The sequence below is a fragment of the Pristis pectinata genome, chromosome 11, assembly GCF_009764475.1.
Source record: "Pristis pectinata isolate sPriPec2 chromosome 11, sPriPec2.1.pri, whole genome shotgun sequence".
Classification (NCBI taxonomy): Eukaryota; Metazoa; Chordata; class Chondrichthyes; order Rhinopristiformes; family Pristidae; genus Pristis; species Pristis pectinata.
In genome coordinates this window covers 15726993-15753809 of record NC_067415.1, presented here as the reverse complement: position 1 = coordinate 15753809, position 26817 = coordinate 15726993, and the positions used below count along the sequence as shown (strand labels likewise).

Below are 26817 nucleotides of genomic sequence, written 5' to 3'. Positions count from 1 at the left end.
ACTGGTGGTATGAGCAGCAGTTTGACCACCGTGCAGCCCCCTGTTCATCGAATCCAAGTTGTGAAAAATGATGTGGCCAGCTGAGTTTTATTAAGGCCAAGGGGAGAGATGCTTGGAAGCATAGAACACCGGACAGATCCTGTGCCTCCAGCTTGTGTGCATTTAACAGCCCTAAATTGACCTTGCCTCCATGATACCCTGGCATGGAGGGAACTCAAACATCCCTTCCCAATGGATGCCTCATGCCAAGTAAAGTTGGTTTAACAGTACTTGAGCGGTAAAGAATATCACAAGTTTCCCCTAAATGGGATGTCCAGAACCAGGGGTCTGTCTCAAAATAAGGCATCTGCCTTTCAAGAGAGGGATGAGCAAGAATTTCTTCACCCAGAGGGTGGCGAATCTTTGGAATCTAGCCAAGGTGGTTGTTGAAGCTCAATGGTTTACTGTAGATTAGATTATTGTCATATACATCAAGGTGCAATGAAATTCCTTGTTCACATGAAGCTCACAGAGTAAACAGTATACATGGTAATAATAACTACAACAATAAATATGATGAGATCAAAACAGCAAAATGGTGCAAAGGTTGTAGTGCGATCTGAAGTAGTGAATAAAGTAAATACTGAAGTGGCAACAGCAGAATAACCGAGAGAGGTAGAGTTAAGAGTACAAGAATGTGGCGGCACCCCTTTCTGAGGTGATTGATTCAGAAAGGGGCAAGATGAAGTTCTTAACTCTAGATGTATGACCACACTTAGAGTACTGTGTCCAGTTCTGGTCGCCTCATTATAGGAAGGATGTGGAGGCGTTGGAAAGGGTGCAGAGGAGATTTACCAGGATGCTGCCTGGATTAGAGAGTATGGATTATGAGGAGAGACTAAGGGAGCTGGGGCTTTACTGACTGGAGAGAAGGAGGATGAGGGGAGACACGATAGAGGTATACAAAATATTAAGAGGAATCGATAGAGTGGACAGCCAGTGCCTCTTTCCCAGGGCACCAATGCTCAAAACAAGAGGACATGGCCTTAAGGTAATGGATGGGAAGTTCAAGGGAGATGTCAGAGGGAGGTTTTTCACCCAGAGAGTGGTTGGTGCATGGAATGCGCTGCCTGGGGTGGTGGTGGAGGCTGATACGTTGACCAAGTTCAAGAGATTGTCAGATAAGCATATGGAGGAATTTAAAATAGAGGGATATGTGGGAGGAAGGGGTTAGATTGTCTTAGGTGTGGTTTGAAGGTCGGCACAACAGGGTGGGCCGAAGGGCCTGTATTATGCTGTATTGTTCTATGGTTCTATGTATGGGCTTTGAAGCTCCTGTATCTTCTCTTAGAAGATAGGAGAGAGAAAAGGGAATGGCCAGGGTGGCAGGCATCCTTGATGATACTACTGGTCGTCCTGAAGCAATGCACCGTGAAGATGGACTGGATGGAAGGAAGTGGCCACTAGGTTCAAGGGACCCATAGATTTTTAGATTTTAAGGAAACAAAAGGTGTGGGGTTAGTGCAGTGAAGTGGAGCTGAAGTAAAGATCAAATATGATTTTACTGAATAGTATAACAGGTCCAAGGGCTGAATGGCCTTCTCCTGTTTTTATTCCTTCCATTATGAACCATCTGACGGAGTTTTAAGAATTTTCCCTTCAATCACATTTACTTGCCTTTGAGAGCAAGATGATCAATTTACAATTGAGATTCTGATCACTCAGGTAGTTCCCTCCTTTATTTAGGATAGCAGTAATGTATATTTTGGGCAACTCTACTGAATCTCCATTTAACATAAACTGCTCTAAGGTGAACCATTCATGATCCATTCTCTAGACATAGGATTAAGCCTTTCAACCTTGGAGCAATACTTTTTTTTAAAAACTGTTGTTAGTCATGGGTGAGGTATCAGAAGACTGGAGGGTGGCTAATGTTGTGCCTTTAATTGAGAAGGGCTACAAGCACAACCCAAGGAACTACAGGCTGGTGAGCCTAACATCAGTGATGGGGAAGTTATTGGAGGGGATTCTGAGAGACAGTGTCTACCTGCACTTGGAAAAGGCAAGGATTGATTAAGGATTGTCAGCATGGCTTTGTGCATGGAAAATTGTGTCTCATGAATTTGATTTTTTTTTAAGTGACAATCACGAGGATTAACAAGGGCAGGGCAGTAGACATTGTCAACATGGACTGTAACATGGCCTTTGTGAAGGTCAAAAGATTTTTTGATCAAGGATTTGCACGTTTCAACAAGCCTTTGCTTAGGTGAGACGGTGAGGGGGGTGGGGAAGGGGGGGGGGCAGGGAGCAGGGGAGGGAGAGAGAGGGAGAGGATGAGAGGAAGAGAAAATAACAGAGAGAGAGAGAATAAGAGAGAGAGAGAGAGAGAGAGAGAGAATAAGAGAGAGAGAGAGAATAAGAGAGAGAGAGAGAATAAGAGAGAGAGAGAATAAGAGAGAGAGAGAGAGAGAATAAGAGAGAGAGAGAATAAGAGAGAGAGAGAGAGAATAAGAGAGAGAGAGAATAAGAGAGAGAGAGAGAGAATAAGAGAGAGAGAGAGAGAGAGAGAGAATAAGAGAGAGAGAGAGAGAGAGAATAAGAGAGAGAGAGAGAGAGAGAATAAGAGAGAGAGAGAGAGAGAGAATAAGAGAGAGATCAGACTTTAAAAACAGATATTTAGGGATGCCTGGACTTCATCAGAAAGGGAGAGGAACAAATGACACTTCACCCAAACCCCCAAATCCATAGGTTCCCCCATGCAGTAGTACTAGAGCAGGAGGTGCACGGGACACCACTATTTCCAAGTTCCCTTCTCGGAGATATGCCACCTAGACTTGGAAATTTAACACCACTCCTTTAATCGGATCAAAATCTGGGAAGTTCCTTCTGTGCTGCGAGTACCTTCATTGTACATGCTCGAGAGGTTCAAGATGGCCACTCACCACCACTTTCACAAGAGCAATAATGGATGAGGCAGTAACCGCTGGCCTTATTAATACCCACGTCCCATGCATGAAGGGAAAATCATACCATATGCAAAAAACGTCACCACTTTAGACAGGGTGCAAGACCATACTCCAAAGGCTTGAGAAGAAACACTATTCCAGTCCAGTAAAGAAGAAGTGCTACGCCATTACAGACGCCATCATTCAAACTATATAATAAACTGCTTTCCCTGGTGGACATACAAAAACCCAAGGAAACAGTTTGAATGAAAATCAGAAAAAAGTCATATTCCAATCATCCTGACTAATATTTCATCTTCAACCAATATCAACATATCATCTTGTCACTAACACATAGCTGATTGTGGGATCTTGCTGTGTGCAAATTGGCTTGACTGGCAATACCCAAGAGCAACTCTTCCATCACTCTTCCCTAAAATGATCCATTGCCACCTCCATGAGAGGAAGGCATTCATAGTCACATCTTAAGAGACATGGTTGTTTGGAATAACTGTGCGGCAATTTATTATTAGAACGATGATGAACACACAATGAACAAAACACACACACAGACTAAACCAGCGACTCCGGTGAAAGAGAACTGCTGGTCTGCTGGTAGAACCCTCAAGGTAAGCAGCAGAGTAAATCTCAAACCTCTTTCAGAAGTTCCTGGAGCAAGTTCACACCCTGTTACATCTATTCTAAACATAGCAGTTTCACGATACACTCAAGGCTCTCTTTCCCTGCATTTAACACAAAATAGTCACTTGCATAAGCAGGCAATGCAATACTTATTTAAGACCATTTTTCATTTACATACTTTAAGCTCCATCAAGAAAAATTCTCTTAAAAGCACTATTTTTTATTTTGGAAAGCAACCAGTCATTCAGATGTGTCCTGAGGCATAGCTTCAGTCTGCAATTTCTAACAAAGAGCCAACTCAGACTCTCACCTGCCAACCTGTGTACTTTGGCAAGTGATGTGAATAATCTTTCTCACTAACTTGTGTTTTCTCATAAGCTTGTCACTTCACTAAACCACGTTTGCGTTTCTTCCCCTCCAAAGCATGGAAAGAAACCGCTGTCCCTTGTACTATTCATTACAAGTAACTCTCTGTATAAAAGAAAAAGTTTGAAGTGCTTTTTTGCTAGATCCCAGGGGTGTACAGTGAATTTATAAGTGATCTGTGAAAGTGCTTTTAACAGATATTACAGAAGGTAATATCTGTTAAAACTTATTGAAAGGAATTATTTAATCTCGATCCATGAGGTTGGGAGTCAGAGAGAGGAATTTCCCACATTTTCTCCCCCGTTTTGGCTTGGGTTGTCAATCTAATTTCTCGCTTCTCCTCCCAGGAGAACACAAGGCTTTGGGCGAGGTGGGAGTTTATGTATTGTGTGGCACACTGTATTACCAGAAGAAATTTCCAGTCTGTCACTCTTCCTGCATGGAACAAGGCAGGCTGAAATATGGGTCTGACTTGTTCAAAGCAAAGACCAACCTACTGACATTCAACTGGTTCAAATCCTCCTGCTTGCTAACTTTCATCAGGAAATTGAACATTATTACACATACTGTATATTTGACATAATTTCCAAGTACTGAATCCTCAGACATAGAGAAACATCACTGGTTAGTTAGTTCCACACAAGCTTTTTATCATTAGTTCAGGGACTCTTTTACCTTCATGTGCCCTGCGTTGATCAGTTTAAGATACCATTCACATTCTACTCCTTGAGTTGGTTTACCACTAGTAAGGGAACATGCTATGCAAACTCCTTAGTATTCAGGAGGGTAGGTACTAGGTGCTCCATCACTATGCCTCGCAGGTAGGCTTACAGTTGATTGGATTCTACTTAATAAAAGAAATAACTAACAACCTGTTCAACCATTATCCCCTTATAGCCTTTTGCAAATTATTCACTAAGACAGCCCAATCCCTTCTCATTTCAGAACTTTGCAATTGCCCACCATTTAGATAATATGCTTTTTAAAAATATTTTCCGTACCAAAATGGATATTTTCACATTTTAGACATTATATTCCATTCGCCAGACTTTTGCCCACTCACTTAATCTTTCTTAAACCCTTTATAGGCTCCTATGATGTCTCCCAACTTACTTTTCTACCCTTCATTTTAGTAATCATAACCCCAATCCTTTGTTGAAGACATTTATACAAACTGTATAAAGTTGAGGCCTTAGCACCGATCTTTGTGACACACTACTTGTGATATCTTGGCAACCAGAAGGAGACACATTTTTGCCAACTCCCCAGTTACCATTAACAGACGACCTTTATCCACAAAAAAATGTTATACACCACAAGCTTTTGTTTTCTGCAATAACCTTTGACACAACAAGTGGCAGAGCTGGTAGAGTTGCTGCCTTACAGCACCAGTGACCCAGGTTCAATCCTGAACTTGGGTGCTATCTGTGTGGAGTTTGCATGTTCTTCCTGCGACTGGGTTTCCTTCAGGTGCTCTGGTTTCCTCCCACATTCCAAAGATGTGCAGGTTGGTAGGTTAATTGACCACTGTAAATTGCCCCTAATGGTTATGTGAAGGTAGAATCTGGGGGGGGGGGGGGTAGGGGGAGTTGATGAGTGGGGAGAATAAAAAGAACAGGGTTAATGTGGGACTAGTGTAATTTCACAGTCTCAGTGGGCTGAAGGGCCCATTTCCATGCCCTCTCTTTCCGACTCTTTTCAAATGCCTTCTGGAAATCAAAGTGCATAACATCCATCAATTCTCTGTTACTGCTTCAAAAGAACACACCATGGAGGAAATACAGGAAGCCAGTCTCAAAGCACTGTGATCTTATACTGCACTAGTGCTGCGCTGGAACCTTTAAAATTGTTGAGTTCTGCACAGCTCTCCAAACTTCTTTCTCCCCAACACACAGCAAGGTTTGTTGGCACTGTGCCTTTCCAAGCAGAAGGCGTAATTGCACTCCACTACAAATTTACACCTTTAGGAAGTGGCTCAGCTCAAAACTTCTCCACTCACTACAGGAGTACCCTGTTTCTGCAGCGAGGGGAGGGTGTAGAACATTTTTCACCATTAATGAGAAAACTCAATGCAAAACAGGGGAAAGATTAAAGGAAATGTGCGGGGCAAGTTTTTGTTTTATACAGAGAGTGGTGGATGCCTGGAGGTGGTGGAGGCAAATACAATAGAGGCGTTTGAGGTTCTTAGGCACATGGATGTGCAGAGAATGGAGGGATATGGACATTGTGTGGGCAGAAGGGATTAGTTTATTTGGGTGTTTAATTAGTGTGGCAAAACATCGTGGGCCGAAAGGCCTGTTCCTGTGCTGTGCTGTACTGTTCTACCTTCTATGGAAAAACCATTTTAAATGAAGTGGATTATGGAACACATTACACTTTTGTAATCATGGTCTGTTGCTAATTTTACTTAAAACAGACAAAAATTAAGCCCTTAAAAACAAAATCAAGGCCTGTCTAACTAAAGGCCAATCTGCAATAATTCCCTTCAATCATAGATATTTTTTCTAAGCACCAAATTAAATGTCCAGTCTCAGGAATCAAAAATAAACTGCAAATCAACTATTCATTCCAACAACTGCCCCTCAAAGAAAATTATCCACAATCAATAAAACAAAAACAAAATAATTATACATGCTAAATTTAGGCTTGTGCAGAATTGAGGATAAAGTTGCTTAAGCACGTTGACTTCTTTAAGTGAAAAATGAACCAATTATCAATACCAATGGACACACCACCGCTCTGTGATTGCATTCAGACTTCTGTCGAGGTTTTGAAGAAAGGGGCCTAAGTTTCCAGATTACGACGAAGAAGGATGAAAGTCGGAAGCAATACCACACAACCATGGCATCTCACTGGCTATGTGTCAGCAGAATGAAGCTTTCCACATAGGCAAAATCTTTAACTCCCATTTTACTGCTTGATATTAATGTTTAGCAGGCTCTTCAATAATAAATAAGTGTATAAATGGCTTGAAAGATGTTGAAGAGCTCCATACACAGCACGTGCACGGTAGTGTAGCGGTTAGCCTAACACTATTACAGCGCCAGCGACCCAGGTTCAATTCCCACTGCTGGCTGTAAGGAGTTTGTACGTTCTCCCCGTGACTGTGTGGGTTTCCTCCGGGTGCTCTGGTTTCCTCCCACATTTCAAAGACGTACGGGTTAGGAAGTTGTGGGCATGCTATGTTGGCGCCAGAAGCGTGGCAACACTTGCGGGCTGCCCTCAGAACACTCTAAGCAAAGATGCATTTTACTGTGTGTTTCGATGTACATGTGACTAATAAAGAAATTTTATCTTATCTAAGGAAGCTTTCCTGTTACCGGAGGATAGAAATTATAAACGACACTGTGTCTGTAGTACGTATGTGTGTGCATGCACAGTAGAGATTATGAAGAATGCTGTGTTTGTGGTGTGTGTATGTGCATGATATCTGTGCTCGTGTTGCTTATGGTGAGTGTGGATGTGTGCATACACACAAGCACAATAGAAATTATGAATCAAGCTGTGTGTGTGTGTGTATGTGCATGTGTGATAAAGAAGAAAAAGAACCAGACTATGTCTGCCAGCACACACACAGGAACATAGAAAAAGTGGAGCAGTGTTAGGTCACTTGGTCCTTTGAGCCTGCTCTAACATCAACCAGATTATGGCTGATAATAAGAACATGATAACTAGGAGCAGGAGTCGGCCATCTGGCCTGTCGAGCCTGCTCCACCATTCAATAAGATCATGGCTGATCTAGCCGTGGACTCAGATCCACCTACCTGCCTTTTCCCCATAACCCTTAATTCCCCTTCTATGCAAAAATTTGTCCAACAGTGTCTTTAAATATATTTAACGAGGTAGCCTCCACTGCTTCCCTGGGCAGAGAATTATACAGAGTCACTACTCTCTGGGAAAAGCAATTTCTCCTAGTCTCCATCCTAAAATCTATTCCCCTGAATCTTGAGACTATGTCCCCTAGTTCTAGTCTCACCTACCAGTGGAAACAACCTTCCCGCCTCTATCTTATCTATCCCTTTCATAACTTGATAAGATCCCCTCTTATTCTTCTGAATTCCGCAAGAAAAGTCCCAGTTAACTCAATCTCTCTTCATAACCTCTTCACTCCCACAGTTAAGGTGCCAGATGACTGGAGTACAACAAATGCAGGATTATTCAAGAAAGGCAGCAGGGATAGCCAGGTAATTATAGTCAAACATCAGTGATCGGGAAGTTATTGGAAAAACTTCTGAGGGGACATAGGACTAGTATAGGTGAGTACAATCTACAGCATGGCCATGGTGGGCCAAAGGGCCTGCTTCTGTGCTGCATGGCTCTAGCCATGAAGGCCAACATACCACTTGCTTTCTTAACTGCTTGATACACCTGCACGTTTGCTTTCAGTGACTGGTGTACAAGGACATCTAGATTTGTCAGTCAACATTTCCTAATCTATCATCATTTAAATAATACTCTGCTTTTCTACTTTCCTAGCTAAGTGGATAACTTCACATCTATCCACGTTATATTGCACCTTCCATGTATTTGCCCAATCATTGTCTAAAATGCCTTGAAGTCTCTTTGCATCCTTCTCAAAATGCACAACCCCATCAGTTTTGTGTCATTAGCACATTTAGAAATGTAATGTTTGTTTCCCTCAAACAAATCATTGATCTATATTGTGAACGACAGGGGCCAAAGCCCCTACCCTACAAGTTATTGTGAGCTACTCTGAAAAAGAGACCTATCTATTCCTATTCTGTTTCCTGTCTGCCAACCAATTTTCAAATCAGGCCAGTATATTATGTTCTTTCACGTGTTTTAATTCCGCACATTAAACTCTTGTGGGACTTAGCGAAAATCCAAATAAATCACAACAAGACCTACTGAAAATCCAAATAAATCACAACCTCTGGTTCTCCCTTACCTCGTTCAGTAGTTATCTCCTCAAAAAATTCCATTAGGATTGCCAAATACAATTTCCCTTCCAATCCATACTGACTTTGTCAAATCCTGTTGACATTGTCTACGTGTCCTCGACCATAGACCACATTTCTCTGCTACATATGGTTCTTCTCTTCTTATTTAAATAGAGGGGTCACATTTGCCATCGTCCAACCTGCAGGAACTGTCTATAGAATTTTGAGAGATGACAACTACACTTATCTGTGTTCCTCTGACAGCACCAATAATCGCCACCACCCTTGGAAGGACAAGGGAAGCTGCTCCATGGGAACGTAATCGCTATGAAGTTCTTCTGCAAGTCGCTCACTGTTCTGACCTGAACAGATACTCCTTCAAAAGGCACAGAGTGAGAGCCTTTGGAGAGGGTGCAGAAGAGGTTTACCAGGATGCTGCCTGGTTTAGAGAGCATGTGCTATGAAGAGAGGTTGGACAAACTAGAGTTGTTTTCTCTGAAGTGGCAGAGGCTGAGGGGAGACCTGATATAAGTTTATAAAATTATGAGAAGCATAGATAGACAGCCAGTATCTTTTTCCCAGGGTCAAAATGTCTAATACTCGGGGGGTGGGGGGGGAATGCATTTAAGGTGAGAGGGGGGCAAAGTCAAAGGATGTGTGTGGTAAAGATTTTTTTTTTACACACAGAGAGTGGAGGTGCCTGGAATGTGCTGTGCTCCCAGGGCTAGTGGTAGAGGCAGACACGATAGAGGCATTTAAGAGGTTCTTAGATAGCACACGAATATGCAGAGAATGGAGGGATATGGACCTTGTGTAGGCAGAAGGGATTAGTTTAGTTAGGCATTTAATTACTAGTTTAATTAGATTGGCACAACATTGTGGGCCAAAAGGGCCTGTTTCTGTGCTATACTATCCTATGTTCGAACAGCAATAATTCACAATCTAATTATACTGCAGAAGTCTTTCTTAAACAGTAACCCTCTCCGGCCAAAGATACACTTCCAAAGTACAAAAGAAAACAAGCATCTCCGTTTAAGAAACACAACAGGAGTTCAGCAGGAGAAGAGATAAACCTAGCTCAAGGCCAAGTTTTGCCACAGCTTGTATCATGAAAATAAATAAATTTAAAAATACAATTGAGGCAGAACAAATAACTTTGGGAATCCAACAAGGCTGCAGGCAACTAAATACAAAAAAAACTATGAGATTAGTTAATGGCATTCAGTCTTTCTAAATTGGTTGACCAAATCTACACATACAACCACTCTCTCTCTCTCTCTCTCTCTCTCTCTCTCAGATGTGCAGGATTCTATTATGTACATAGAGGGACAGGAGGTAATTACTGCCACTCCCTGCTAGCTAATGTATACCTGTTGGTTTGAAATAGTGACATTCCAAGAACACAAGAAAATAGGAGTAGGAGTAGCCACTCGGCCCCTCAAGCCTGCCCCACAGTTTCAATACGATCATGGCCAATCTATGCTAGCCTCAACGCTTCTTCTGTGCCAGTTCCCCATAGTCCTCAATACCTTGATCTTTCAAATATTTATCTATCGCCACCTTAAGTATTTTCAATGATCTAACTTCAACCACCAACAAGGGCTGAGAATTCCAGCGATTCACTGTCATCAGAGAAGAAATTCCTATACAAGTCAGTTTTAAATGATTGGCTCTTTATTTTGTAGCAATGTCCCCCTGTTTGTGACTCCGCCAGTAGTGAAAACATCTCAACATCTACCCTGTCAAACCCCCTTAGGATATCATATGTTTCAATAAGGTCACCCCTCATTCTTCTAAACTTCCAAGAACTACAGACTCAAAGTATCGAGCCTCTTTTTATAGGACAACACTCTCATCCCAGGCCCGCTGAATCTCATTTGGATTGTCTCTAATGCTACTACTGGTTGAAACCCTCTAGTTTGGCACCATTGGGACCTGACTGGTGCCGGAACACAGAAAATCCAGACCACAGAAATTGCCCCCCTGAGCAGAGGAACTGTTCTTTTTCAGTCTAGACACTTTTCAGGTCACATAAGGGTTCCAAGAACCCAAACCTTTTGCAAGTCAGAAACACCATCGACTAAGATCGCTGAAGTTGCACTGGTAGGTTAATTAGCTACAGACCTTAGTTAAAATCAGTTAATTAGTATAGATCTGTACTACAGATTCAAAACATGCCGGACCACGGGAACTGCCGTACTACAAAATACCAGACTAGAGGGTTTCAATCCATATTTCCTTTTTAGGTAATTGTGCACAGTATTCCAGGTATAGCCTCACCAACACCCTGTACTCCCTATTATTACACTCCAAACCTTTGTAACAAAGCTCTACTTAATTTTGTTCCATTAGCAGCCAAGTGTAGTTTCCATGATAGGACTCTCTTAGTGATGAATGCCAAGACAATTCAGATAACCCAAATCAAAACACCAAGGGATAACTTTCATGCTGTTGTTTAAAACAATGCCAGCTGCAGGGCCTTGATCTTGCACATCACCCAAAGGATGGCACACAACCCCACCACACTGTCCCAGCACCGCTCTGGAGGAACAATCTCGGTTTCATGCTTGAACTCACAACTCTTACTCCAAAGTATAACCAGCTCAGACATGCCCAACATCCAGGTGACAACACAGAGACTGACCGCTGAAAATGACCTAGACACCTCTTCTTTAAAAGGTGCTTTTCACATCCGGTACTATCATTGTTTAGTTTACAGGAAGCAAACACAAGACTAATGATCACGTTGGCATGATTTGCTAGCTTACGGAGACCAAAAAGTGTTCACCTTGTCGTGGCCGGGAGCACACCTGAGTCAGAAGGATCATGTCCCACTACAGAGACTCGAGTACAAAAAAATAGGCTGATACTCTGCTGCACTGTGGAAGAGTCTCTTGGTCAACAGTTTAAACTGAGAACCTATTTGCTCTCTAGGGTGCACAAATCCGAGGGAGGACAGGGAACTTTCCCTGTTGACCTGCACAATATTTGCCCCTGAATCAACAAAGATTATCCCATCATTTTCACCTTTTGTCTAATACGAATCATCTGCAGCACTTTCTACATTGCAGCAGTGACTATACTTCAAAAGTACTCCACTGGATATTAAACCACTTTAGGGATGTGACTGGCTCCATACAGATGCAAGTCCTTTTATTCCCACCCAACCCCCTCCCACTTGCAATGGATGAGGAAGCATACAGAACTGGTCTCTCCCAAAGCAATTTACAAAATAATCAATGAAAATTCTTTTATGCTCCAAAAAATTCAGAGTTTCTGTCGTTTAAGGAATTAGAAGAAATACCCCACATCTCAAGGTAATGGTGAGTAAATACACAAATAAGCTACCTTCCAAAAGAAAAACAACCTATATAGTCCATTTACCCATAGAACAAGCCAGTGCATTTCTAAAAGTAATCCGCTGTTACAGAATGCTTTGAATGATTTAGAAATTATCACTCTCCACCAAAGAGAAGGCAAATATCCTGTTTAGAGCTTTTGCTCACATCCATTCAAGGCCGTACTGAGTGGAGAGGAGCTTAATGCAAAGCTGACCTGCAGTAAGGGCAAGATGCCAGTGGTGAGATAAACTTACAGCTGGTTTCTCAATCCCAGACGGAGAGAAAAAAAATAAACACAGCCTTTTCACTGGCTCAGATCCTGTAAACAAAATCTTTGCAGCGGGAAAACTACTCTCATTAAAACCTTACAGTAAACTGCGAGGCTGGAATCTGGCTCTGCATGGGCAAAAACACTGCAGATTCTCACAGCGCAGGATGCAAAATCCATCATGCTCATAAAATAAGTGGAACCAAGCCCAAGCCAAAATGGTCTCTGATGCTGGTCAATTCTGACTCACTTTTGCCAATGCCAGTTGCCAAGCAGAGGGGAAAAGAACAAATTGTACTGCTTATTCTTACTCATTAATTCACAAAATGCTTTTATCCAGCCTGCCAGGCAGGAACAGAGCCTGGGATGGGGTGGAGGTGGGTGCGGATAGGGGAAGACTTGTTAAAATGAGGCAATGTGCATTACCTCACTGGGATGGACTTTAGCTCTTCTCCGCAGTCAACTGGCTGGCCTGGAGAAGGTGGGAATCCATTTCCATTCGGGGTCTCGTCATGCGAAGTGGGATCTCGGCTTCATTTCGGCCTGGGCCATGTACAGGGAAGCTGTCTCCCAACTTGCCCCCTGGTCTTTTATCTCAGTGGCCTACATCGGATCCAGACTCCTGCCCATCCAGTGGACTCAGGAAAATAGGAGAAAAAGAGACCTGGCCTGGCATTCAAAATGATCATGGCCAAATCTCCTCCTCTGTGCCAGACCCCTACAGCTCTTAAAAATTTATCTACTTCCATTTTAAATAGAAACATAGAACGCTACAGCACAGTACAGGCCCTTCGGCCCACAATGTTGTGCTGACATTTTATCCTGCTCTACGATCTATCTGACCCTTCCCTCCCACGTAGCCCCTTATTTTTCTATCATTCATGAATGATGGCTGCTATCCAATGAGCTAGCTGCCACCAGATCCTGGAGTGGAATATTCCATTGCCCTCTGCAAGAAATTTCTCTGCATCTCAATTTTAACTGACCAATCTTTTCTCTTGAAACTATGTCCCCTCATTTGAGACTCTTCCACCAGTGAAAACATCTCCCCTATTATGCTCCCCTAGAATGTTCCACGTTTCAATGAGATCACCCCTCATTCTTCCAAACTCCAAAGAATACAGACCCAACCCATTCAGCCTGTCTTGTTAGGACACTGCCCACCACCTGCCACTTTTCATTTCCTCTGGGTGGACAGCTCAATGCACGTTCATCAATTCTAGTAGCCCAGATCTTAAGTTTGGGCCTTTGAATCTGCTTTGCCATCAAACGTTTTCCTGCAGCTATTTCACCTCCCTTCTTCTCCCAGCAGAAAAAAAACAGCACAGAGGGGGTTAAATGATAGATAACCTTAACATCACTTAGGCTCTCATAGCTCATCACTGGTAGGAATCCAGCTAGTCAAAGCTCTATTCATTTATACTTTACTATTAACACTCAGTGAGATTTCAGCACAGATTTGAGTCCATTGGTCTCACTGTTGCTGGGTGGTACTGATTCTTTCAGAATAGACTAATGTTTCAGAGTCAAGCCTCTATTACATTGAGAATTGTTCAAGTAGTCCCACACAGTCCAGTTCCTATCAGACTCTCTCTTCCCACCTTCATTTCCCACTACTGTCATAGGATAGTACAGCAGAGTAAGGGGCAAGTGTGTGGCTCTTTGAAAGTGCTGCCCTACTTTGACTTTCTCCCGACAAACCCTGCGAATTAGGATTCATCTCCCTTTAAAACTTACTACACAGTCTCTTTCCATCTTCTTCTCAGGTAATGTGTTCCCAATTTTAACTACACATTGAGAAATGTCTCTTCATTTTCTCTCTTGCACTTTTGCCAACTATTTTAAATCCATAGCCTTCCTACCAGAGGAAACAGTTTCTCCTTGCTTGCTCTATCATATTTCTTCATCGCTCTCTTGTTCTACGGAGAACAACCTCAGCATGAAATCTCTGATGCCAGAATGAAAAACCCTTCCCTCATCTCTGGTATCATTCTGCGCAGATGTTCTAGTGCCTTACCATCTCACGAACTATTCTTCAATCTGATTGGCCTCACTCATCTTCTGGCTGACAATAGCTTGAAATGTAACATCCAACAGAAAATCCATAGGCAAGCATATCTAACAAACACAACATTGTCCACCCCATGAATATAGTATAAGACCCTGAGCTTTTTTCAGCTCCATTCAATGGGAATAGGAACACAGTGACCATGTAGCTGGGCTCTTAATCCAGAAACCCATACTAATCGTCCAGAGACTTGGTCAAACCGGAATTTTAAATTCAGTTAATTAAGTAAATTAGCATTGCAAAAGTAACATTGATCATGAAACTACTGGTTTGTTATTAAAACCAAGCAATGCCCTCTGGGGAAGAAAATTTGCCACCTGTAGCCAGTCTGAGCAAATGTGACCCAAAGCAATGTGGCTGATTTTTAACAATCCTCCCAAATGAGCCAGCAAGCCACTCGGTTCAAGTTAGGGATAACAATAAATGTTGGCCTTACTGGTGATGCTCCCATCTTTTGAGTAGTTTGAAAAAGGGAGTTGTAATCTAATCCAGCATGCATAATACTTGATTTTTCCCCTTATCTGAAGCATTTTATGTTTGTCATGGGGTCATATAGTTATATAGCATAGAAACAGACCCTTTGGCCTAACTCTTCCATGCCAACCAGGTTGTCTACCCATGTTAGTCTCATTTGCCTGCATTAAGTCCATATCACTCTAAACCTTTCCCATCCATTAAGCTGTCTAAATGTCTTTTAAACATTGCAGTTGTACTTACCTCTACTACATTTTATGTTTGCCCACATTAAATTTCATTTATCATTGATCTTAAACTTTCATTTTGAAAAACAGCTCATTCAGTAATATACAAGACTCAAGAGATTCTGCAGATGCTGGAATCTGGAGCAACACACATAAAATGCTGGAGGAACTCAGCAGGTCAGGCAGCATCTATGGAGGGAAATAAACTGTTAATGTTTCAGATTGAGACCCTTCATCAGGACTCAATGAAGTCCTGATGAAGGGTCTTGACCCGAAACATCAACTGCTTATTTCCCTCCATAGATGCTACCTGACCTGCTGAGTTCCTCCAGCGTTTTGCCCGTAATACATGAACTGTTCAATACTAATCTCATTGCTTCTCTTAGATTATTACAATTTACACCCAGAAGAGCGCCTCTTGATAGCTTAAGTACCTTCTTGGTCAATCAGCCTTGAATCCTCTAATATCAGTATTCCATAAGTCTCATTCTGAAACATAACTAAGAGAAAGCCATTGCACTGAATCAAGACCTTCAGTGTCAGAAGTTTCAAAAGCCAGGAGAGTGATGAAGGAGGACCAATAGGTACACAAGAAAAATCCAGGTTCAATCCTATTCCTGCAGGAATAAGCAAACTTCAGAGCAGGGCTGTGACAATCCCTTATTGTGCTCAACTGAAGAGGCGTCCACACAGAAGCACAAAGTTTCTGCTTCACAGTTGCAGTAAATAGGTGGTCAAGCCAACACTTGACAGAGTAAATGCAAGTAGGCTCTTTCCACCTAGATTAGGAGAGATAAGTACAAGAGGACATGGCTTTAGGGTGAAAGGGGAAAGGTTTAGGGGGAACATTAGGGGGAACTTCTTCACTCAGAGAGTGGTGGGAGTGTGGAATGGGCTGCAATCTGACGTGGTAAATGCTGGCTCACTCTTAAGTTTTAAGAATAAATTGGATAGATACATGGACAAGAGAGGTCTGGAGGGTTATGGACTGCGTGCAGGTCAACGGGACTAGCAGAATAAAGTTTCGGCATAGACTAGAAGGGCCGAATGGCCTGTTTTCTGTGCTGTAGTGTTCTATGGTTCCTGCCAGGACTCCATATCCTGATAAACAAATAAGGGTGTGCCATTTGTAAGAGTACCATAAAGGAGCAGTTTCTTGGAAGCAGAGTGTTACAGTGAATGCATCTTACAAGAAGATAAAAGCAGGAGTAGGCCACTGGCTCCTCAAACTGATCACAGCTATTCTGCGCTGTCTGTACTTCTCTGCACCAGTTCTTCATAAAATCTCAATTCCCCAAGCTTTCACAAAATCTTTCTATCTCCACCTTAAATGCTTCTAACGAGTTAGTCTCCACAATCCTCCGGGGTAAAGAATCCCATAGATTCACCACCCTCTATGTAAAGAAATTCCTACACACCATCATTTTAAATGAATGGGCCCTTATCTTGCAACTATATGCCCTCAATTGAAACTCGATCACCTTAACCTCTTGACCACATTTCATTTCTCCGTATGTCTCCATCCAGAAAGTTTGAAACCGAGAGCTGATGATCAGACTTTGTTTCTTCGTGGGCAAGTATCAAGCAGGACTTTGCTATTCGAGAGCAATGATCTGGCTCAATTTGATGCCACCGTCTCAAAATGCTCTTGAAATTGTTGCATATATAATACCAACATTTCCCTAAACAGGAACATATAGCTGTACACCACTGTCTCTAACAAAAGAAGTGGTGCTGAATTTAATTCTTACTTAAACCAAATTTTAAATGGTGGTTAAGTATTTTCATTTACATAATCCTTCCTATACTACTTGCCTGCTCTCTCACATAATGTAACAGGCTGACTTTCATTCTATACTTATGAGTCACTCATTTCTAGGAAAGGAGTATATTCTTCAGGACTCCAAATCAAAGATAACAGTCATTTAATTTCCTATTTTTAAGCCCGAGGTTATTTCAAAATTCTCATCACAAAGGAAATGTTAACAAGATGTTTTTGCCACATGTGGGAATCTACAGCTAGGGATGTAGTTTCAGAATAAGGGATCGCCCACTTAGATTAAAAGGAATTTCTTCTCTCAAGGGACCATAACGCTTTGAAATTCTCTACCCCTGATATTGGTATTGATTTATTTTTGTCACATATACCAAGATGCAGTGAAAGGTTTTGGTTGAGTGCCATCCAGACAGATCATTCTATGCATAAGTACATCGAGGTAGTAAAAAGAAAAACAAAATGCAGAATATAGCATTACAGTTACAGAGGAAGTGCAGTGCAGGTAGACAACTAAAGTACAAGGACCACGAGGAGGTAGATTGGGAGATCAAGAGTTCATCTTTTAGCATATGAGAGGTCTGTTTAAGTGTCTGATAATAGTGGGATAGAAGCTGTCCTTCAGACTGGTGCTCTCAAGCTTTTGTGTCTTCTGCCTGACAGGAGAAGGGAGAGAATGACTAAGATGGTCCTTGATTATGTTGGCTTCTTTCCCAATTCAGCAGGAAATGTAGACAGAGTCACTGAAGGGGAGGCTGGTTTGCATGATAGTTAAGGCTGAAATAGAATACATTCAAGGCCGAGACAGACAGAGACAGAGTTTTGGTCCACGATGGAGTTAGGGGAAGAGTCCAGGAAACTAGTGCCAAGGCCAAGTTCAGATTGGCCGTGAATGGCAGAGCAGACCCCAAACCCCATCTGGCCTACACCTGCTCTCATTTGTTATAATGAGTACTTAAAAAGCTTTTTATTATGTCTTTCAAAAACTCATATAAACTGTCTGGTAGGAGCAGCTTTGAGCAATGCCCAGGGATGGGAGCTGTTGCCTTCTTGAATCAAAGGTTACTAAGGAATGAGTGGACGAAGAGCGCAGTGTGCCATCTGCAGAAGGAAAAATGGAAAAGAAACTGCTCAAGCTTCACCCTCCACAGAAACAAGCCAGCAAATCATCTGACCCTTCAACAAGTTAACGGACTCAAACACTTATGCAAATGATTTGAAAGTCCTTGCCAAGCAGGGATCGATTAAAATCTGGAACAGTCCCACTAACACACGTGCCACTGTACTACTTATTTGCCTATTTATTTGATTCATAGTGCAACTCACATGCATGGGAATAGAACTTTTAGATGAAACAACTCGTACCAATTTTTATAGATGTACCATAGAAAGCATCCAATCCGGATGCATCACAACTTGGTATGGCAACTGCAAGAGGTTTCAGAGGGTTGTGAACCCGGCTCAATCCATCACACAGAACAGCCTCTCCTCCATTGATTCCGTCTACACTTCCCGCTGGCCAACATAATCAAGGAGCCCTCCCATCCCGGACATTCTCTCTTCTCCCCTCTTCCGTTGGGCAGAAGATACAAAAGCCCGAGAGCACAAACCACCAGACTCAAGGGCAGCTTCTATCCCGCTGTTATCAGACTCTTCAATGGACCTGTCATATACTAAAGGATGATCTCTTGATCTCCCAACCTACCTCGTCATGGCCCTTGCACTTTAGTTGTCTACATGCACTGCACTTTCTCTAACTGCAACACTATATTCTGCATAGTTTTCTTTTGACCATGTCGATGCATTTGCTCTGTCTGGATGGCACACAAAACAAAACGCTTTTCACTGTATCTCAGTACATGGAACAATAATAAACCAATATTAAGCTGTGCCACAGCAGATCACTGTGACTGGAAGTTTCTGGAAAGATCAACGGGGGGGGGGGGGGGGGGGGGGGGGAGGGGACATGTCAAAGTTACCTGAGCACCAGGTCAGATCTTCCATTGCTTTACAATCACTGCCTCTGGGACACAGTCTTTTCTTTTTCCCCCAATTGTGATTCCAAGCCCAGCCTTTCCAGTAGGAGCCTGGCTCCCTGCTCAGAAGGGAGCACAAGGCCACATCAGGCTGCTCCCAGGCAAGTTCTCAGCATGAACCAGTTGGGCCAAAGGGCCTGTTTCTGTGCTATATGACTCTATAAAAGCATGGAGAGCCAGTGCGCACTGTCCATCACCTCCCTAAACCCCTCCCACCACCAGAAAAAAAAATTCCAGAAGATTAAAGGTAAAAATATTATAAAGATACAAAGACATCAAAAAACAATTAAGATATTTGAATAGATTTGAGACGATTAAATCAGATTAAAAGTCCTACTTACCTTTGTCTCTGCGCCTGTTAACCCCTATTCATTTCATTGGTGCCAGGTTAACCTGGCTTGGGGTCAATGAGTGGCTCCCCCAAACCAAGAGCTGGGAGAAATTGGTCCACTGGGCATGTCCCACAGCCCTGCTATTGGCAACTCTCAACATAAGGCAGCATAATCTGCCTCTGAATGCCACATTAACCCATCTTGTGTCACCTAGCAGAGATTTCCTCTTTGTTCCATCCATCCCTCCCTTACCTTCACTATAACTGAAAACTGACTTGTTTTCTCTCTTTCCCAGTTCTGAGGAGAGGTCCCAGCCTGAAAGGTTAACTCTGTTTCTCTTCCCACAGATGCTGACTGACCTGCTGAGTATTTCCAACATTTATTGTTTTTATTGCAGAAGTAGGCACTGTCCTTGGATTCACAAGCAGTCCTCTGGTGCAAGATAGGCACCCCTCCCAAATACAAGGCTGCGCTACAGCCCCGGTCAGGAACTGCCCAGAAATGGGCAAACCTGCCAGCAGACCCGTATGGAATTCAATGGAAAACCGAACCTAATGCAATAAAAGCAGGTGCACCCCCACAATAATGCGTGAAGTGACATCAACAACACATGGTAAATATTCCAACAGAACGTTACAGTCGGCCCCCTCATTATGGGGAGAGGTTACATTCCTAGAACACAGTCAGTATTGTGACTTTCCATAATGTCAAGCTGCATCATCTGAGCATGCGTCAAGAAACACCAGTTTAAAAAAAATGTTGTGTGTATTTATTTACGTTTCTTCATATAAATTCCATGACAGCAAATGTTATTCCGTATCTCAAAGTTTATGGCAGTGACTTGTGAATTCAGTAAAGTCTAATTTGTGTTACCCAAACACCCATAATGTGGGAATCACCTGTAATACAAAGTACCCACAGGTGCACAACGATTTCTGCATTTATACAAGTTACAAAGTACTCAAGGGTAGAGCACGGTCAGAGATAGGTGCACAAATAATAGGGTTGGAATAGTAGGTGATTTTGACTTCTCTAATATTGACTGGAACTGCTATAGTGCTAAGGGATTAGATGGGACAGAATTTGTTAAGTGTGTCCAGGAAAGTTTTCTGAAGCAATATGTAGATTGGCCTACAAGAATCAGAATCAGTTTATTATCACTGACATGTTTTGCGGCAGCAAGACATAAAAATTACTCTACAAAAATAAATAGTGCAAAGAGGAATAACGAGGTACTGTTTATGGACCGTTCAGAAATCTGATGGCGGAGGGGAAGAAGCTGTTCCTGAAACGTTGAGTGTGGGTCTTCAGGCTCCTGTACCTCCTCCCCGATGGTGGGGATGTTGTGACTGTTGTATCAATGGGGGAAGCACTCTGAGACCAGTGACCACAATTCTGGCTTTCAAGATAGTTACTGTATGGAAAAAAAATAGGACTGATCCATAAGTTGAAGTCCTATATTGGGCTAATTTTGGCCTAAAGGCTAATTTGATGGCATAGGACATACAAAAGTTGATTGCGAGAGGCTGCTAGCAAGTAATCGGCAAGTGGGAGGGTTTTGAATGTGAAGCAGGAGGTTCTGGTCAGGAAAAAGGAGGCATATGTCAGGAATAGGCAGCTGAGATCAAGAAGTCCTTTGAGTATAAGGGATGGAGGTGTACACTTAAGAAGAAAATTAAGGGGAGGGGTGGGGAAAAACAGGAGCCAGGAGATGTCCTTGGCAGATAAGGCAAAGGAGAATTCTAAGAGATTCTGCAAGTATATGAAGAGCAAAAGGGTAACTAGGGAGAGAGTAGGTCCCCTTAAGGATCAGTGTGGTCATCTATGTGTGGAGCCACGGGAGATGGGCGAGGTCTTAAAAGAATACTTCTCATTTGTATTCACTGTGGAGAATGACACAGAAGCTAGTGAGTTCAGGGAAAAGAACAGTACTGTCCTGAAGCACATTGACATTACGAAGGAGGGGATGCTGGTGGTCTTGAAGAACACAAAGATGGAAAAATCCCTGGGGCTTGACCAGGTGTATCCCTGGATGTTGTAGGAAGCAAGGGGCCTTGGCAGAGATTTCACATATTCCTTAGTCACAGGTTGGGTATCAGCAGACTGGAGAATGGCTAAAGTTGTGCCTTTACTTAAGAAGGGTTGCAAGGACAAGTCATGGAACTACAGGCCGGTGAGCCTTACATCAGTGGTGGGAAATTTAGTGGAAGGGATCCTGAGGGACAGGATTTATTTGTATTTGGAAAGATAAGGAGTGATGAGGGATAATCAGCATGGCTTTGTTCATGGAAGATCACGACTCACGAATTTGATTGAGTTTTTTTGAGGAGATGTCCAAGAGAACTGATGAGGGCAGAGGTGGTAGATGTTGTCTATGTGGATTTTAGCAAAGCCTTTGACAAGGTCCAGCATGGTAGTCTGGTCCAGCAGATTACAATACATGGGATCCAAGATGAGCGAGCAAATTGGATACAAAAATTGGCTTGTTGGTAGGAGGCTGAAGCTGGTAGTGAAGGGTTGTTTTTCAGATTGGAGACCTGTAATCAGTGACGTGCAGGGATCAGTGCAGAGTCCTTTATTGTCTGTCATATATGTAAATGATTTGGAAGGGAATGTAGGTGTCATGATTAGTGTGTTTGTAGATGATACCAAAACTGGTGAGCAGAGGACAGTGTAAAAGGTTGTCTAAGATTACAACAAGATCTAGATCATATAGAACATAGAACAATTACAGCACAATTCAGGCCCTTCAGCCCACAAAGCTGTGCCGAACATGTCCCTACCTTAGAAATTACTAGGCTTACCCATAGCCCTCTATTTTACTCAGCTCCATACACCTATCTAACAGTCTCTTGAAAGACCCTATCGTATCAGCCTCCACCACCATTTCCAGCAGCCCATTCCACGCACTCACCACTCTCTGAATAAAAAACTTACCCCTGACATCTCCTCTATATCTACTCCCCAGCACCTTAAACCCATGTCCTCTTGCGGCCACCAATTCAGGCCTGGGGAAAAACCTTTGACTATCTACCCTATCAGTACCTCTCATCATCTTATACACCTCAATCAGGTCCCCCCTCATCCTCTGTCTCTCCAAGGAGAAAAGGCCGAGTTCCCTCAACCTGCTTTCATAAGGCATCTGGGAAGTGAGCACCAAATGGCTGATAGAATTTAACTTGGATGTTGGAACATCATGTTACAGTTGTACAAATCATTGGTTAGGCCACACTTGGAGTACTACGTGCAGTTCTCGTTGCCACTTCATAGGAAGTGTGTGATTAAGCTAGACAGGGTACAGAAACGTTGCTTGGATTGGAGGCTCGAGTTATAAGCAGCAATTGGATAGGCTGGGACTGTTACTGCTCTACCTGGAGCAAAGGAAGCTGAGGGGTGACCTTACAGAGGTTTATAAAATTATGAGGGGCATAGATAGGGCAGATAGTCACAGTCTTTTTTCCCAGGGTGGAGGAATTTAAAACTAGAGAGCATAAGTTTAAGGTGAAAGGGGAAAGATTTAAAGGAGATTTGAGGGGCAAGTTTTTCCCACACAGAGGGTGGTGGGTATATTGCCAGAGATAGTGGTAGAAGCAGGTATAATTACAATGTTAAGAAGACATTTGGATAGGTAAATCAATAGGAAAGGTTTAAAGGGATATGGGCCAAACACAGGCAACTAGGATTAGCACAAGTAGCATCTTGGTCAGTATTGACAAGTGGGGCTGAAGGGCCTGCTTCTGTGCTGTATAACTATACAAATCTATGAAAAATTGGCACTTAGAAAAAGATGACAACAGATATCCAAATACCCTTCCACACAAAATCTACAATACATTTTGATCCATTTATTAAAACAAGATGATCCTTAACTTTATGTCAGTGCTTCATGTATAAAGCTATGTCTGAAGCACACCTACACAAATCAGTCTGTTAAGAATGTCTGAGGTAGACAGAGTTCCATTGTGAAGTGGAGCAGCAGACAAACATTGAGGGGATAGAATGTTGTCGCTAGCAGAGGTACAAAATATAGAGTTATGGGATTGTTTGTCATTTATACACAGAGCCTGATTTTTAATTCCATTGTAATATCAGTTCCTGTATATAATGAGTGGTCATTTCAAATAGCACTTATGATGAATTTCTAGCACCTGGTACTTGCAATTAGCAAAGATTATAAATAAACTGAAATAGCTGAGTAGCAAAATCATCTGTTACATGCAGATCTTGAACTCAATTTGAAAGCAGCAATGAAAAAATTATGTACTTCTAACTCCAGTAACATGGCTTGGTAAAGATATCCCAACATCCTTGTACAAATAAACATATGAAGATCTTTTCAAAAGTTTTCTTGAATATGTACAAGCATAAATAAAAATGATCATTAAAACACCAGAAAAATGCATATTTTATATGCATCTTTTTGAAAAGTATATGCATTTTAAAATATTACTTTTTAAATACTTGCATTTATTTTTCCAGAAAATTATTATGTGCATATTTTCACAACTTCCTTTGACAAGCAGGGATTTGAAATGAAAATAAAGGGTTTCAGCATTATGCCAAGCCCATCGAAATAAAGCTTTTCAGAATAACTATTTCTTTCTAATAGTACTGACGTCAGAATTCTAAATTAGCAACAGTTATGGAATACTTAAAACTGTATTAGTTTCAAAATGGCTATATATTAAAAGCATGATTTTTTTTGAATACGTGCATATTTAGGATATATTATGTTAGGATAACTGCACTTCTAAAGCAGTATTTCTTCTCAAATTCCTGCATTTCTTATGCAGTTGTAACTCTGGAATACCTGTACTTCTAAACCATGACTAACTTTGCAATGCCTGTACTTTCAAAGTAGGTGTAACTTTGGAAGTAACACTGCCTTAGAAAAGCAGGCATTCCAAATTCAGTAATGTTTTAGAAATACAGATATTTCAAAACAATACTGATTTAGAAATACAAGGAAATCAGTATCATTTTGTAATACCTATATTCCTAAAGTTGGTTTAATTATGCAATATCTGCACGTCTAAAATAGCATTTGAGAATACCTGTACTTCTAAAGCACAACTAAAGTATTTCTAAGCCAGTGTTATTTTGGAATGAGTTAGAAATACCAACTTGGCACAATTTTGCAATACTTGTATTCCTAAATCAGGTGCAATTTCGAAACACCTGTATTTTTAAAGCAGTACTATTTTCAAAGACCTGAATTTCTGAGGTAGGTTTAATTATGGAATATCTAAAGCAGCATTAATCTGGAATGTTTGTACCTTTAACACAGGTGTAATTTTGAAACATATGTAATTTTAAGGCAATCTTCTTTTTGAATACCATTCTTTATAAAGTGAGTTTAATTATATAATATCTGTACTTACAAACCAGTATTATTTAGAAATACCAGTGTTCCAAAATTACACCTGATTCAGGAACATAATGCATTCCAAAATAAAATTCCTTTGGCAATACAGGTATGACATTTGCACACCTGCTTTAGAAATACAGGGTACTCCAAAATATTTGTTTAGAATTACAGGTACCTTGAATAATAGTTTTAAAAATACAGGTATTTTTACACTTGGTTTGGAAATAAAAGTATTTGAAAATAATACCACTTTAAAAAATACAGGTGTTCCAAAATTGCACCTACTTTAGAAATACAGGCATTTAATAGTAGTAGCATTTTTGAGTACCTGTCCTCTAAAGCAGGTGTACCTGTATATTTAAAGGCACTTCATTTTGGAAGACCCATATTTCTAACGCTGATGTAAATCTGGAATGCATTCAAGTCTAAACTAGTATTACTTTTGAACACTTTTTCTATAGCAGTATTAATATATTTCTGTATTCCTAATGTGGGTATAATGTTGCACTGCTGACTTGGAAGCCTGCACTCTCTTGCTGGGACCAGTACCTGCAGTAGATGAGGCAGTCCATATGGTTGATCTCCTGGTCAGACCTGTACCTCCTATAGTCCTCCCAAAGGTCTTTGAATGCAGTCACTGCGAGGATGAAGACCACAGGAGCCAGGGCTAGCTCAGGCTGGAACGCCCCTACGATGGGCACAAAGTTCAGCAGGGCGATAAAGACGAAGTAGACGTTGGCGAAGCGGTGGAACTGCTCGAAGAGGTTCTTGGGCAGGAAGGAAAGCAGAGAGTACTTGGTTGTCTTGAGCCTGTTGCCGGCGTGTGGACGCACCGGCTTGTCCTGCAACAGATTGGAGCGGACACTCCGGCTCTCTCTCTTGGACACCTTGCTCTTGCTGGGCAGCCTACAACATGCCCTCCAACTGCTTTCTTGAGCCATCCTGAGCCCTGCACCGCCACACCACCCTCCCTCCGCCTTGACCACCAGCAGTACAAATAAACTCATGCACCAAAATTGCAAGTCTTGAAAATACTACCAAAAATGCAAATAATCAGCCATCAAGAAAGCAATGCATGCAAAAAAAAATCAGATATTGCAAAACAAGCAAATAATTAATCACCAATACTGCCAAGCAAAATCGGAAAGCGTGTTAATAGCACCAAGACTGCAAGGTACGTAAATGTTACTGGCGGTAGGATGTGGAACTAACACCAAGATCACAAAATGCTATCATTTCCAAGATTGCAAGATCCAACGTCTAAGCAAGGCATCCAAATGCAAATATCACCAGTGCTGCCGGGCAAAAGCATATCAGCAAGATTGCAAGACAGAAAATATCACCAAGACTGCAAGTCATCCAAGTATCTGTAAACTCGCCACTGTCCCAAAATGCAGCCAACACATCACATTCTGCCACTGCATCAAGTGCTGTCTTATCTCTCATTTCCTCAGCCACACTCTCATCTTTTTCCCCTCAGAAATAAATTATTTTCTCTTTATGGACTTCTTGGTAGTTCTTCTTCCCTGCGACCTGAAACTTTCCACTTTCTGCCCTTCCATTTGGATTGTATATAAAACGAAAACTGGAATCGGCAATGCACACACGCTGAGCGAAAAAGAGAGGGGGGGGGGGGGGGGAGAGAAAGCTCTTCTAGGTTAGAGGCGTTGCTCCTGACGATAAACTCGACGTTTCCGGTCTTAAAAAGTTTTGGGAAAACGCGGTACAGTTTTGGACGCGCCCCCGTGGGGTTGCAACTGTGGGAGACCCACACAATGAAAGTTTTCACCGCAACTACACCGCTACGCAATCCATCCACCCACCCAATAATTAGGGTCTTGCCAGAAGCTCGGCAGCATATCCCTCACCGCCTTCCACCCATGCCTCTGCTTTATTTTTCCCTGCTGCAATATCAAATCCATTTATTTAAACTTAGTACGGCAGTAGCAAACTTCAGTGGCCTCGTTAACTGGCAAAAACTAGAGATTGAATTAAAAGAAACATAAAAACGGTTGTTTCCCGTCATTTGCAGCCTTGTTTGTGTAGTCATGGTAGCGTAAAACAAGGTAGAAGTAAACCGCGCACACTCCACGTTT

General features: G+C 42.0%; 1 protein-coding gene across 1 annotated transcript in view; it reads right to left on the bottom strand.

The window, feature by feature from the left end:
• Nucleotides 1-25883, bottom strand: part of atp10a (ATPase phospholipid transporting 10A) — a 147981-nt gene extending 122098 nt beyond the window's left edge. The window contains exon 1 of the mRNA XM_052026516.1: nucleotides 25271-25883. Coding sequence (XP_051882476.1) covers nucleotides 25271-25728 — 458 coding nt within the window. The 5' untranslated portion in view covers nucleotides 25729-25883. The remainder of the gene's footprint in view (nucleotides 1-25270) is intronic.
• Nucleotides 25884-26817: the final 934 nt, after the last annotated feature.